General features: G+C 45.3%; 1 protein-coding gene across 2 annotated transcripts in view; it reads right to left on the reverse strand.

Annotated features, from left to right (window-relative positions):
- The window catches only part of BICDL2 (BICD family like cargo adaptor 2), a 125,634-nt gene that overhangs the window by 50,670 nt on the left and 58,904 nt on the right, over positions 1–16,060 (reverse strand). For both annotated transcript variants that reach the window (XM_085618516.1, XM_085618517.1), the window contains exons 4-5: positions 9,491–9,607; positions 337–483 (exon numbers count right to left, since the gene is read on the reverse strand). In XM_085618516.1, the coding sequence (XP_085474642.1) occupies positions 337–483; positions 9,491–9,607 (264 nt within the window). The remainder of the gene's footprint in view (positions 1–336; positions 484–9,490; positions 9,608–16,060) is intronic.

The following is a 16,060-nucleotide window of genomic DNA, read 5'->3' on the forward strand; positions in this document are numbered from 1 at the left end:
AACTCATGTCAATTTATTCTATGGTCTTTGAACGCCAGGTTTGGTGGTCCCATTGACTAATGCATCCTCTGCAGGCATGTGTGTTTAAACGCATGGTCACAGGTTCAAACCCAGATGAATCCACTCAGCCCATCATTGATAAAATAAGTACTGCTGAGTAGCATGATAACAGAAATCCACCATCTCCACCTGTGCGGCGAACGTGTGCTCTACAAATACCCGTTATGCTATGCAGTTCCTTCCCACAGTTCTGCCTCTTCATAGGACTCTTCTTTTAGAAGGTGTCCGAGGCCCCTGGTCTACTTTCCCCACTTCCATCACGCAACAGCCTCTTACCTGTAGGTCCTTCTCGTCTCGCTGCCTCCTCAGGAGGAGGCTGTTCTCTTGGAAGGAGTTCGCCATGCCGTGGCTGCTCTCGCTCTCTTCCCGCAGGACTCGGATCTGGTACTCCAGGTCTTGTCGCCGTTCCTGCAGCATGGTGTTCTATCGGACACAATGTTTAAGAACCTCATTGGTGGTAACAGGGCAATGGAGCAATCACTTTCAAGACCCCCCCTGTAATATCACAAGAAGAAGGTCTTCTCGTTGCCTCCATGTGTGAGACACCCGACTCGCTCCAAACTCGCTTGGGACAGTGTGACTCGAAGGACCAGCATTCTAGACACTCCCTGGGAGACAAATTGCTTGAGGCCTTATTCAGAGACTGACAGACGGGACACTCCGTCACCAACTTGGCGGCTATTCTGTCCACTGTATTACTAGTATTACTAGTGCAATAGGTCATAATGCTCTTGTAATATGACCAACAGGATATACACTATGTCAGTAACGGAATATCCCATCCACCAAACCTTAAATAACGGCACTGGACTTTTCATAAATGTGAGGGATTAAGGACTGAGAGACTTAGTGACTAGGTGAATGCATTAATGAGTTTGTGCACAGAGGAGGCGACTCATTCTCCACCCTCCCTGAAACTCAAGCAGGAAGAGATCTCCTCTAAGGTTACCACAGAACTTCCTTTCATCAGGAATACAACTTTTCACCCAGACTTCCATTTAATAGCATATTGCATTCTGGGAGTTTTATTGCTGGTTCACGTCAAAAAGATAAATTGAACTTCCACCACTGAAAACAAAGATTTGAAAAAGAGAAGATAAGGACTTGAACATATTGTTGCAGATGACCTGGAGTCACCGGGTACCATTCTAATCTCACTGCGTCTAGGCGGTGCTGGGAATGGAAACAATCATCTGAAAACCTATAAATGGAGGGTGAATGCAAAAGTGTGGGGGGGGAGAGTCATGAATGGCAAATTCATGAGAGGCAGAGCAAACGACAGTCGGCCTATGCATTATTATTTACAAACTCTGCCCTCCCCCAATAATGGCAATAACAAAAAAGTGATGGTAAAGGGTTTCTAGCTTCCTTAACTGGTCGCAGGCTACTTTTTAAGTTAATTTCGGCGTTTATGGCACTTGCTGTAAACATCTATGTCAAATAGCAAGTATCGGGGCACACGGCTGGTAAAATATCTTGCAGTTGATGGGATTGCTGGAGAGATGTGTGTTCATTCTCTGGGAATAAGAATGAATTATCATAAAATAGCTCAGAGGGTTAATGCACCTGCAGCAGAGCATACAGTGTAAGTGTAAGTCACAGATTTGTATTTTTTATAGGATTCCTTTAGTTGCAGAGATCCATGTGTTATCTGCTGGTTGCAATTTACAATCTCGGTAAAATAGCTCCATTAGGTATGCTCAGTCCTGAGACACTTTATTGAATCTAAGGCTGGAGTGTTGCTTTATGCCTGGCAGAGTACGACATGTTGTGAATCGAGGGTCAGTTTTGTTCGACCCCACTGCCCTTCAAGCAATACTTCCCAAAGCCTACTAGAGACTGTGGCATAGGGGAAGAACCCTCGTCCTTCTGGGAGCTCTGAGATAAAGAACGGACTAGCTTGTAAACTTGTGTCCAGTGAGGTAGTTTGGTGACTCAGTGCATCTGCTGCAGCGATCCTTAGAAGTTGCAAGTGGAAATCTTCAAGTACTTGACAGAACAACCCAGTGACTCTAAGGACCCGATCTTCTCCGCCCCTTCAATCCTTTGTCGCCGTCTATCTGGAGGAAATGGGTTTTTTTTAGGTCAAGCCTGGGCAGTGCATTCGCTGCTCTGCGGCATGTTGTACTGGAGTATGGAATAGAAAGCCCGCCCACTCTCCACCCATATTTGTCATTGGCTTGTGTCATTGTCCTTCGTAAATGCTGCCTTCTGATTCCTTAATAGGCTTGTTAGACCCTCCTTAGTACCGCCTTGTCTTCATTTGTAACCTCCCATGAGGACTCTCCCTTTTACTTCGGTTGTTGCACAGTACGTCTTTTTTAGTCTGTAAGCACTATTTTCTTTAATGAGTTTCTCCTACTGCAGGCACAACATGCTTTCCTCCAACTTTCAGCACCCCATGCGTGCTTTCACTTTCTGAGCAGCCGGGACAGTGGCAGCCGCTTCTTTGAATAGGTCTCGCATTACAAGAGTTATTGGCATTATAAATGACAATGCCTTTTATTTATGTTTTAATTAGCAAAATAGATAAATAAAAGGCATTTACAATGCCAATAGCTTAAACTCTCGCAAATGTGAGACCTAGTGCATTGCAAATGCTTGTTAATATACGCACACATGGTTACGCTGCTGTACAGAGGGCGTGCATGAAGTTGAAGCCCCTCTCTCTCTGGCTAGGAATCTCCACTAGGGGGCGAATGACGTCTCAGTGGAGAACACGTGTTCATTCCTCCTCTGCGTGAAACGGCGGGGCCTTGTACTTGCCAGGCCTGTTTTCTTTGGGTGTCGCTGCCTGTAATTAAGAAGGTAATGCCAATAACAATGTCACCTCACCTTCCCTCTCGACTTCTATGACTATCCCCTGGCAACGCGTCACAAACTGCTGATTGCGACAGGGCAAAAGGGCGTGGGGGTTATTAAGATTCCTCTCTCGATACAGTGGCTTCCGTAGCTTGTGATAATAAAATATTATTTTCATCTATGCAGCATGCAATAGTCTGCTTCTGAGAAGTGCGGTTTGTGCATGCATACGCGTGCGTGCATGTATGCAGAGAGCACAAGGGTGTAGGAATCTGCTGCAGAGCCCTATCTGTATAATCGACGTTGACATATTTCAGTTCTGTCATGCTTGCTAGTTAGTTTTCTGCTGCAATATGTATACCTACATTGTAAAATTTTCTTTAGGAAGCATTTATAAGTATTATGTGTTCTAGACTAGGCGTGGCCTATGAACTTAATAAATTAAATAGAACTCAAAACTGTGGTCTAAATTACTTTTTTAGTGTTTTAATATTTTCTAATATTCTGCATTTCCTCACCCCTGCGAGTAGGAAAATGTTTTGGACTCTGACTCTGGAAACATGTGTTCAGGAAATGACAACCTTTTGTTTTGGAGAAATTAGGCCCAGTTTATTTATCACAAATGGGCTGCTCATATTTGAATGCAAAATGATTGTTCTTTCAAAAATGACCAGCTAATCCTTTAGGGGGAAATGAATGCACTTTCAACGTGTATTTCATGTTGATTTGTTAGTCTAATCCCATATCTCTGGATATTTAAGAGGTTAAGACAGAACATCTCCCCTTAGCTAGGATCCCATTTCTTTCTTCATCCTGCCTCATTGACAATGCCAGTTGCTATTGTGTGTAACTATTAAAGCTGGGAGGGTGCAACTGGTGTCACTGTCTCTCGCTCTCTACGTTGTGATAAAATTGTTAGTGATCAGACCAAGCTGAGTTTGTGATATTCATGCTGCTATTGGGACCACGGCGTAACGTAGGCCCCTGCAGTGTAGGTGGGGTACCCCAGCCTTTTAGGGACTCAGGGGGGGCGTTTTGCCCAAGGCCAATTCATTTCTGTGAGATATGGGAGATTCAGGGGGACCTCTTCACATACTGCAGGGGGTCATCACTTTACGTTACGCCACTGGGTGTAAAACGGCCGCTGCGGCGCTGAAGGGGGCTCAGAGGCCCCACTTTCTGACAAAAGCCAGCCAATATCTGTGAGAAACAGAAGACTCAAGGGCCCCACCTCATTTGCCGAAGGAGGTCATTTTGCATTACGTCACTGTTTTAGGGATCATTACCCTTGAGCCAGAGGCTCGAGTGCTGCGACTTCATCACTGTCAGAAAAGTTTCTTGTGGTGTTTTTTGGTTCACTCGGTCGTAAAAATGCGGCCCACTGATTAAGGCCCATCACTTTCAAAGTTCACCAGCCGCCAGTGCGCCCATGGCTGCAGAAACTACTCACTTCAGAGGTATGTTGTTGTTGGTGTTTGGAGTATGTGTTATTGTTTAATTTTCCAAAATACTGCCATTTGTCTGCATGAGTAGCAGGCTTTCTTGTGGGGCAGGTTTGGTCAACTGCCCATATTGATGCGTTATGTATTTGGTGGGGGATTCCCCAAAAATGTAACTTGTAAGCACTATAGTAGAATCCTGATGTGTAACTGAAAGGGAGTGTACGTTATAATTTTTTATATCTGTAAAGTCATTATGGTTTATTTATGCAAAACTGCTGATAAACTCATAGATTTGCATCGCCCTTACGCCACACAAGATAACGTGAAGCTGGCGCAAAACCTAGATGAGATTTACCAAGCTACGCAAGGCCACCTTGCGTGACCCTGCGGTGCTTGGAAATCTGGTGTAACGCAAGGCAGCGGAAGTCGCTCCCTTGCGTTACTCTGCCCCGCGGAGGCGTTACATGGGTGGAGCATAGGTTTTCCCATGCACCCGCCCATGGATTTTGGCACTTCCCAGATTTACCATGAGTGACGGACCAGGGAATTCGTCACAATTCTACACCTTATAAGCAGAGGCTTAACAAGGAAAAATATTTTTACTTCTAATAGTTTATGATGCTTTCTACGTGTGCTAAATTCTGCAGCACATATAAAAAGAGGAAAAAGCATCAGAGGATTGTATTTTTGCGTAGGAAGGTGTCCCTTCCTGCACAAGAACAATCCTGCTTGCAACGCAGGCACCCTAGATGGCACAATGCAGCCAAAAGAGCGCTAGCGCAAGGAGAGGGCAGGAATCCGAAAATATATGGCGCATTCCTGCCCTCTCCCTTACACGCAAAGCAGCACAGCAGGGTGTCTGCAGCATTCCTTTGCATGAACAAAAATCATAAATATGGCCCAGAGTGGCTACTTCAACAGGCCGCATTTTCAAATTCAGCTGCTGAACAGTTAAAATCTTGGAAGGCAGTTCATTAGGCTAACAGCTGCAGAGACCCGGGCCGTAACAGGAGTGTGCGGGCTTTCACAGATCATTCTTTGAGCCTGCATTTAAGCGACAACACTCCCAGGAGCGAATACATTTAGGACCACACGTATGACTGTTTTTAGCATGTATTAACCCTATTTTGTGAGTTGGTAGCCGGTTACTGACTTGCAAAATAGGGTTTGCGAGTCACTGTTAGGAAGGTGCGTGCCAAGGGCGTCCCTTCCTAATAGTGAGTCGCAGGGGGATGTTCAATTCTTTTGCGACCGGTATGCAGTTGTAAAACAATTGCAGTTTGCCGCCTACTTCAAGTAGGTGGTAAACCACTCACAAACAGGAAGGGGTCACTAGGGGACCCCTTCCCCTTTGTGATTGGCAGCAAAAACGTTTTTTAAGAGCGGGCAGTGGTCCCACGGACCACTACCTACTCTTAAACAAGCATCTGCAATGCAATAGGTCTCACATTTACCTGAGTTTGAGCTATTGGCATTGTAAATCACAATGCCTTTTATTTGTTTTGTTTTTTAAAACATAAATTAAAGGCATTGTCATTTACATTGTTAATAGCATAAACTCTCGCAGATGCAGGACCTATTGCATTGCGAATGCTTGAAGGCATCGCTGAGTTGCCCCCTTCTGTCTCCCATGGCCCCTGATGAGCTCCCCGTTTACTACAAGCTGGCGGCCACAACTGCGTATGAGAGACCTCCTGCCGTAAGAGAAACTCATGTAAAAAAAATAGTGCTTACAGACTAAAGCCCATGTAACAACCGAAGTAAAAGGACCAGTCCTCATGGGAGGTTACAAATGAAGACAAGGCGGTACCAAGGGGGGGGGACTAATACGCCTAATAACGAATCAGAAGCCAGCATTTACGAAGGACAATGGCACAAGCCAATGACAAATATGGGCACAGAGTGGGCGGAGCTTAAAGTACATACTCCAATACAGCATTGCTCACAGAGCAGCGCAAGCGCTGCCCAGGCTCGACCGAAAAATGAAACTAAAACGTTTCATATTTTATTTTGAAACGCATCCCATGTTCCTTTAACCCCTTCCCCGCTCATGACGGAACCGTTCCGTCATGAGCCACGGTTGCCGTGTGCTCATGACGGAACGGTTCCGTCATGACAATCCTGTTGGCGGCCGCTCCGCCTGCGCGGCGCTGTTTCCCCGCCTGTGCGGGGCGACAACGCAAATGGGCGGAGTCATGACGGAACCGTTCCGTCATGAGCACAGCTCAACTGTGGCTCATGACGGAGCGGCTCCGTCATGAGCACAGGCCCACCGCGCTGCCCCCCTGCCCCCCCCAGCGCTGCAGCGGAATGTCCGCAGCAGCGAAGGGGTTAATGAAAATGAGCTGCTTTTAATTTTTTTTAAAGTTTCTTTATTTAAAAAGCAAACACAGACATGTAGGTCTGCTGTCCCCAGCAGGCCACCATCCCTGTGTTACTGCCCATTCCCAATGGGTCTCAATTGCGATCTGCCTCATGAATATTGATGAGGAAGGTCATTTGCGTCCCTATTGGGAATCGCGAAATGTGTCTGAGACACATTAGTACATTTCCTTTAGCGAGAATTCACAAATTGCGAGGCGCAAAAGGAAAATGTTGCACATGTGGCCCTTAATTGGGTCGCGGTGCTTCCCGCAGCTCGTGCACGAAATCAGAGGAATTTAGTGTAAAATGTGTGCGCTCTTGAGAGTGAAGTGCACAAGAACAGGCTCACAGCTGTGCCCTGCGCGGGCGCACACGTTCCTGATGACGGCCTTTAGAGCAGGGGTCTCCAACCGGTCGATCGCGAGCTACCGGTAGCTCGCGTAACCACCATGAGTAGCTCGCGCCATGCATCTAAATTTTGTAGCCTATTATTGTCCTTTATTATTATTAGGCCTTTTTTCACAGCCGTTGCCTGCCCTCACCAAACCAACTGCTCAGATTGGCCTAACTGAGCTTAGCTGGGGCGGGGCAGGCCAAAGATGATGACGCTGTTCCTGAACTCAGCCTACACGCCACCTGCCTTTCACTGCCTGGCACCGCGCTCGTGATCCTGCAGGACGTGTGCCGGAGCAAAGCAGCGGGTGAGCCTGAGCAGAGCAGCAGGTGGGCCGGAGTGGAGCAGCAGGTCCTTGGAAAGCCTGCTAGCATGCAGGTGGTGCAAGCAGTATTGAACTGCTACAAACCCACGCTCATTATATTTGAGCAGCAGATCTATCGGTAAGCACTGGCCTGGCCAGTAAACCTCTTTATGCTCTGTTCTCCAGACGGTCTGTATTAATTTAAATATTATTGAGAGTTGATTTTATTCCTGGTTTATGTTATGTGGAATGTACAGTTGGTTACCTTCAAAACGTTTTTGAAATGTGAATCCTTCAGATATTAGGACGTGGAATGAAATTTAATAGTGGATGCAAACTTGCAGTGTCTTAACTAAACTAGAAATATGCTTTTACCAAAGGAAAATTGTATTTGATTTTTACATAACAACCTTTGTGCTGAAAAAAGTTAGAGTGTTCTGTAGTAAAAGAAAGGTCATTGTATGGCAGAAGATTTTTTTTATCCCTGTTAAGGTGTGGTAGCTAAGATTTAAAACGGAGTGAGTATTCAAAGATTTACGGTTCAATGTTACCACTGGTTATAGTACTATTGCTCCCGGCAACAAATAACTCGCATGCTTTGGATTTCTTCCCTCCCCCCGCCCATGTCGATTGGCCTTTTCGTAAGTTCATAAGAGGTGCTAGCTGCGCTAGCAATATACTGCTTTATAGTGCCTGGGTCGTCGTTTCTTGACAGTGCTACTTTTAAGCAGTTCCTCACCCTTTTGCACATGGGACACTACTGTGACATACCCTCGCTTGTCTTCACCAATTTTAGGATCGTGGGTGCATCTGAACCACTGCTGACCATTGATTTGAGTGGGAATGTGGCCACACAGTTCATTTGTGGTTCTAGGTCTCATTGTAGGAGACACAGGCTCAGACTACCTGGTATTTTAATTTTACAAAACACACCCAAAAGTACTGGCATCAACCTTCGGATTACCTATAATTAAGTTAGGCTTCATGCTTTATTAAAAATTGGTTGAAGCCTTCTGTACTGTAAACCTGCTGCAGCCGCTGGTATGCCACGGGTGCTTGATGGACTGGGTCTTGTTTATAGCCAAGTCTGAGCCCACCGTGTCCCATCTGCTCCCGAACTATGAATGCTACATATATTATGCTAACAACATTTCGGCTGAGTGAAAGAGGCCCAAAGGATGCCTTTAATTTAGCAACATTGCCTGACAGTTTGGAAACATCCAAAAAGACGACTAACAGGCAAAATCGAAAATGTATTTTTTTCCCGCTTTCCAGCTCTGGGTTGTACATCAGCAGAAGCAGGGTGTTGCCAAGTTTCAGTTTGCTTTACCGAAGGCACAACATAAAGAAAACTCTCCCCATCTGCACTCCTAATAAGAATGTAAATTATTTCACTCTTCAGAGCAGCTTTGAATTTCTGATCCAGTTTTAACTCTTTCTTACCCTCTTTGGAGAAGTCATTGACAGGATATGCATGCTCGTCCAAATTACAAATGTGTTTAATATTCAGGGATAGTAATGATTGTTTTCAATATTTAGCACAGCAGTAGCTCACCAACATTATTGCAAATAATCTCTGTGCCACCATCCCATTTCTAATATGTGATGTCCTTTTTCGATCTATTCAAAGAAACATTTTTATTGATGTTGCATGTAATCTTACACAACATTTCTTTGCAAATACTCTGTAATAGACTTGCACATCAGCCACATTCAAAATAAATTTGAAGAAAATGGTATTTAGCTTCAAAAGAAGGAGAGTGGACCCTTTTGTTCAAATCACAGCATGGGCTCGGAAGAAATTAGGCTTAAAGTCAATAAAACTGGGCGTGGGAGGGTCTCTCGAAAAATTGCGCGAGTTGCCAAACCTTCAGTAGCTCACGACGATTTTCACTGCTCAGAAGTAGCTCTCACTATACGAAAGGTTGGAGACCCCTGCTTTAGAGGTAAACTGAGGGTCGCTGGTTGTAATCCAGGTGATATGGCTCTGTGGGATAATGCACCTGTTGCAGAAATCTGCCCATACGTTATTGCAGGGTCTTTTGCTATTTTTCGTGTGTGTGTGTGGGGGGGGGGGGGGGGTAGTAGTCATAGCACCCAGCTAATGCCAATGGCTGCACCCACCTCGGCCTGAAGGCTCTGCAGGCGCGACGCGAACTCCGAGCCGCTGAGGGTCTTCGTCCGGTTCTCCTCTCGGAGGGCGTGGAGGTCCGCCTGCAGCTTCTGCTCCGCCTGGGCCGCCTGTGGAGGGACGGGAGGGGGAGGGGCGAGCAGGAGCGGCACGGAAGGGGTGCGTGGGTGAGATGTTAGGCAGGAAAGGTAGGGAAGAGTGTGGAAGAACGGGGTGAGGAAGGAGAGTGGGAAGAGGGTGGAGGGAGGAGCGGGAAAGGGTGTAGAGAGTGCGGTAACAAGCGGTAGAAAGGGGTCGTAGATTAAGGATGGCCAGGAGAAGGAGAGAGTAAGTTGGGGAACGGGGAGACAGAGAAAGAGCAGAGAAAGTGAGAGAGGGAATAAACACATACAATATGCATAATTATTATACACTATAAAGATCTCTTTACATTCCTGTTAATTTTTAATGAACTTTTAGGGATTTCAACTTTTCATTTTGGTATAGACCTGAGCCACATTAATGAAATGTAGCCGTGGTGCAAAAAACACGACAAAGCTGTTAGCAGCATTTATGCTGCTCGTGCAATACGAAGTGAAAGAAATCGAGTTGCCCCAGTTTTTAACTTCGGCTCAAAATGCGGAACCATATGCAACAGATATATGACTCATAAATCATATTAAGTGTCATAAAAGGGTTCAAGAAAAGAAAGCCTGATCCTTGGATAATTCTTTATAGTATACTGATTTTCACAATGTTTGCAATTTAATGTAACTTATGTGAAACAAGTCGATTGGAGATGATTTGTTTAATCACTGCAGACTGTGTAAATTTAACAGATAAACTTGTGTATACGCTTCCTAAATGTTATGATGTGGTTCAAATGCCACGTGCACACCAGTATTAATATTAACTGGAGTTCCAGAGTCGAACGAGGGGTGTAGGGAATCTCATTCGGATCTAAAAAACAAATGCATCTTCTGGCTAGCAAAGCACAGGCAATTCTCCTAAAAAGATGCAGATGAAATCCTTATGACACATAGGGTGGGTAGGGTGGGTTGGGTGGGCTGGAGGCCGAAAGATGTCCCCGGGGATTGTCTTGTGATAAATTTCAGAAACACAATGGTCGTGGAAACTCTCCTAGATCATAATCATCGAAGGGAGAAAGGGGGCATTGGGTCCTTCCCACTGGGGTATTTTTTTCCCGCAGGGCTAACACCGCACAATAAAAGAAGAGATGGTTATGAGAGAGGGGTGTGGAATCAGATCAAGCATTATGCTATTCTGGGACAGGACCAACCCAGCCCATTATTCTAAAACTTACCGCTATCAAATAGATTTAACCCCCTAGAGTCAGTAGATTGTCTTCCGAGCACCGGGCCCCCATATGAGAGATCTGATTGCCAAAAGGAGACATAAGGTGGCCCATACCAACAGGGGGAGTCCGCACAGAGGAGAGGGACCATGAAGCGGAAGGGGGTACATGTGTGTGGAGAGTGAGGAGCAGAAAATGGAGACCGGAAGAAGAACCCTACTAGTCCACCATTGCCTGACCTTCCCGACAGGGTTCACAGGTAACCAAACTCCAACAGTGGGTAGCTGGAAATCCCCCACCCACCCCAGCTGGCCTCTATGGAATCAGAAATGGCCTATGGTCAAAGGGGCTGGAGGTGACTAACAACTTCCGCAGGGTCACACAGTAAATTGTGATATCCAGTCCCTCATAAGGGCCCTCCCAGGTTGCAGTTTCTTTTCCTGGAACATAGCTGGACTCACCTACAAATTAGATAACCTGGAGTGGGGGCTATTTATAGAACAACACGAGATCTGCATGTTCCAGGAAACATGGGCTAGGGTAGACACACATAGACTGGGCTATGCGTCATTTAGCATTCTAGCTACTCATGGAGGCAGGGGAAGGCCCTCAGGGGATTGTGTAGCTGGGTTGGTGTGCATCTGGGCTGTGCGGCGAAACAGTTAGAGACTTCATCACGTGACATCCTTTGTATTTTCTTGACCTTTCCCACAAAGGTCAGAATTGCCCTGATCAATGTCTATTCACGGCCGGTTTCTTATGGTCAAGAGTCAACAATCCCTGATGACGTTTGGGAAATCATAGGAGGGGACTTCAACTGCCAGTTTGAACCATTGAGTGGCCTAGTTACAGGCATCTCCAGTGAGGAGGACTTACATTGTTGCAGATGAATACCCTCACACTGAATCTCTCATTAAGAGCGTGCAATGGTCGCACAATATCCAATACCCCGGGGAATCACACCTTCAATAGACTGTGGCACGCCTCCATTATAGATTACATTCTGGCAGATACTAAATCCTGGCACAGGGTGCTAGACTTCAAAATCACGCCCGCTATGATAGTGACCACAATGCTCTCATCATAGAGGTAATTTCGCCATGTACTAAGAATGTATCTGAAACATCATCACCACCTGACTCTAGAGTAACACTGTCTAATGGCAGGAGGCGAGTCCATTGGGGGGAATTCTTTCATTCGCAATAAAAGCTGGCCTCCCTATACCAATCAATTATTCAATTTCTTATGTTTGCAAACCAACTAACTGTGAAAGATGGTACCCACACGCCAAAATGTTCAACAACCATCAAGATCTACTTTCTACCATGGCCACTATTTTCCATCCTAATAAAAGGTCCAAGGTGACTAGAAAATCTCGTCACCCATGGTACAATCAAAGTTTTGGTGCAGCCAAGTGGGTTCTCATTGCCGCCATTAAAGCTAATGATAGGTCACTGATCAGGAAAAAAAGGGCAGTCTACAAACATGCCATCGCAAAGGCAAAAAGTAGTTGCGAGTGCCAAAAATGAGATACCCTCAGAAGCGCCCTAAACAATCATAACATGAGGTCCTTTTGGAATGTGGTCAATTCAGGATCCCAAGAAGGTAAACTGGATATAGAACCTAATATTGGGGAGGATGCATGGAAGGCACACTTTGAATCCTTATACCTGAGGGCAGAGGATGAGGACGGGCCAGCGATCAATACATTTATTCCCCCAAGAGAACTTCTTTAGTTACCCCTCTGATCTCCCTTAAGGAGATTACTGATGCACTGGCTAAGATAACACTAGCCGAGGCCCAAGGGCTGGACAAGATCCCTGGGGACCTCTTTCGTTCTGACCCTACCGTCTGGGCCCCTTATTTGTGTTCTTTGTTCAATGCCATCTTACAGGGCATGGCGATTCCTACCACCTGGGCGGGGGCCGAAATAATTCCAATCTTTAAAAGGCGTTCTCCGCTCATCCGTGCCAATTATCGCCCTATCAGCCTTATAGATGTAAGCCAGAAAATATTTGCCTGTGTACTTTTGGGGCGACTTCAGATCTGGATGGAGGACCATAATGTCCTCACCCCCCTCCAACCCGGGTTTAGAGCAAAGATCTCTACAACTGAACAAATTTATACGCTACAACTATTATTTTGGAAATCTGTGTGCATAGAGGGTGGCAGCCTCTATTTAATATTTGTGGACCTCAAATCTGTATTAGATCTGGTACAGAGGGATAAACTATGGGCAATTCTCTGCCATCAGTTGAAACACTTACATGAGGGCAACTTCGCCCAAATAAGGAATGGTAAAAACAGTGAACTCTCAGCCACCTTGCTTGTAGAGAGAGGTGTTCGCCGAGGCTGCGTCCTGGCCCGACCCTCTTTTGCCTCTTCATCAACAGCTTGAGTCGCTGATTGCAGGGAAGGACATTGACGCCCCCAGGATAGCAAATCGTAAAATATGTTCGCAGATGACACCCTCCTGCTTTCTAAATCACCCATGGTAATCCAGGGCGCCCTTTACATCTTTAGTTTTTTTTGTAGAAACCGGGGTCTGGAGATTAATCTTCAAAAAACCAAGTATATGGTGTTCAATGTGAGCAATGGTACCCGTCGAAACCCTGGTTGGATGGAAGACCACTAGAGAGGCTATCCATCTTTGAGTACCTCGGGATCACGCTCAATGAGAAAATGGACTGGAGTGTGCAAATAAAAAAAGCAAGTCTAAAGTTGGCCCAGACAACGGGGGGTCTCACAAAGGTACATAGGACCCGCACCCCCAAATCGGTTGGCCCAGCAGTGGAAATCTATAAAGTACAAACCAGGTGCGCTGCCCTCTATGGTGCTGAAATCTGGGGTCACTGCCCATCTGGCTCCTTATCGAGCATCGAGAATTCCTACGCTAGGCAACTATTGGATCTTCCATGTAGCTCTGCATTAACCCCCCTCCGAATGGATCTTGGGATCAGACCTATCGCAGACAAAGCTGCTCTTAGACCCCTCTTATTTTGGAGACATCTGTGGAGCACCCCTGAATTGGCTGCATACAGGAATGAGCTGAGTAAAGTTATGGGTTTATAAGATGCGGGCAAATTATCATGGTTGACATATATTAGGAATACCTGTGAGGCCATTGCCGGGGGTAACCTGTGGAATAACGCAGAAGAAACTTGCCTCGTGACTTCTAGGAAGGTTCTGATGGAGAGTTATAGAGAACATAAACTCGCGCAGCTACAGAGGAGGTCTACATCTGGCCGACTGACCCTTGAGTTTCTGGAAGTAAAAGATCAATACAGACTAGAACCTGTTCTGGACGATATCCAGCCACTCCTTGCCAAGAAGCTATCCCTGCAATTCAGACATGGTGTGCTCCCGCTGCATACCTTTACAAACAAGTGGGCAGGTACATCCAATTTGGGTTGCCCAGCCTGCAATAACACAGACGAGACGGAATATCATGTGTTATTCTTTTGTCAAGGTTACAAGAGGGCAAGGTCTTGATGGCTGCTTCAGCTGTGTAGAAACTTGGGGTCCAGACATTGTAGCGAGGTATTTAGGCTACTGAAATATTATACCCACATGCCTATTGTGTTTTCTATTTCACGCTTTCTATTCTCTATGTGGTGCACCTGCAGAGCCATCCTAAAGAAGATCCCAATAGGCCTGCCCGGCAAATCGCTATTTATCATGCAAATTGGGCCCAGTTCTTTCCCCCTTTTAAAAAAATGCAATGATATCAGTCGATGACTTTTTTGTTATGAGCCTCTTTTTAACTACTTTGTGCGGTATAAACTGTTGTTTTTATATTTCTTTATTTTTAGCCATTGTTGAATACTGCTAGGCGAGGGTCACCATGACAGTTTCAAAAATGTTGGTTTTGTGTAATTGTAATGGTCTTCATACTCCCCAAGTCTTGCACTTGCACTTTAGAGAGTGCAGTTTAAGAACAAAGCAAAAACCATCATGCTGCTGAAGTGCTGCACATGCACTTTACTGATACTTCCAAACAATGCAAATGCCACCATCTTGCCCAAAGTATTGCATGAGCACTTTACTGAATTTCATATTTGAGTGAAGATGGCTCCATGTAAAAGCCCCCTCACTGGTCATGCATATGCACCTTATTGAACCCCACCGCCTGACTAATGTAAAGGCCTTATGTTGCCCGTATATTACACAAGTATTTTATGGCTCATATATCCATGGGTTAGTCTATGGCACGTTGAGGCTGGTGAGTGGGAGAGATGCTCTCGCTATGTATATACGATTGGAATTCTATATTAATAATGTGCTATCTGGTCCCCCACGCAGAGCAATGGTTACTTTTTATAAACTGAATGTAATGTATTGTATTTTTATCTGTGCTTTTATGGCCATACAGGCCGAAATAAAGTTTTATGATGATGATTAATATTAGGGAAAATGGATTTGTCTTTTCATTTGGACTATCAGTGCAACATTTTGGAGATAAATCCCTTACGTTGTTTTCATTTCCTGGTTATGTACAAGAGCACTGCACATTTAATTGATCCAAATACACGAGAACAGGTGTGTTATAATCAGCCTGTTCGCAAATGGACATCAGATTTGCCCGAGCTGTGACGCCACTGTGCCTGAGGGAACCAGCATTCCTCTTTGTGCAAAAATCTCAACCAGATTGTATTCTTAGATGGATGCCGCGGTTTCACCAGTCCCCGCCTCTCACCTTAATTCATCCCTGAAGCGAAATGCGGTCCCTAAACAAGCCAGAGTCTCCTAAACACTTCCAGCACTAATAGAAAAGGGTCCTATGAAATGCACGCTCTCATTGGCCAACTTAAGCCACACGACCCGCCTTCCACCAGATTTGTTGACACTCGCGCACAGCTAGTCTACATCATGAATGAAGGGTGTAACCTGCTGAGAGGACTGACTGGTTCTCCCAGCTATTCAATCAGCCTTGCACAAGAGGGAGTCACGCTGGTGATGTCACAGGGAGATAACTTATAAAGGGCTCTGACTCTGATAAGGGAAAGATATTTATTGGACCCATAACGATAATATACAGGTATTAAAAAATATGCCCACTTTAAAATACAAGAGGGGTCAATACATAGAAATGTAATTTAATGTATTTTCACTTAGGAGTTTTGTTCTGTGCTACTCATCATCTAGGTCATAAATTATGTTTAGTGCGCTAGAAGCTAAAATGAAGACACACTTTATAAATAAATTCTCAAAAATCTTACTTTCCATGTAAAAAAAAGTTTGTCCTGCTAAGTGAATCTTTTACTTTCAG

The sequence above is a fragment of the Triturus cristatus genome, chromosome 7 (genome assembly GCF_964204655.1).
Source record: "Triturus cristatus chromosome 7, aTriCri1.1, whole genome shotgun sequence".
Lineage (NCBI taxonomy): Eukaryota > Metazoa > Chordata > Amphibia > Caudata > Salamandridae > Triturus > Triturus cristatus.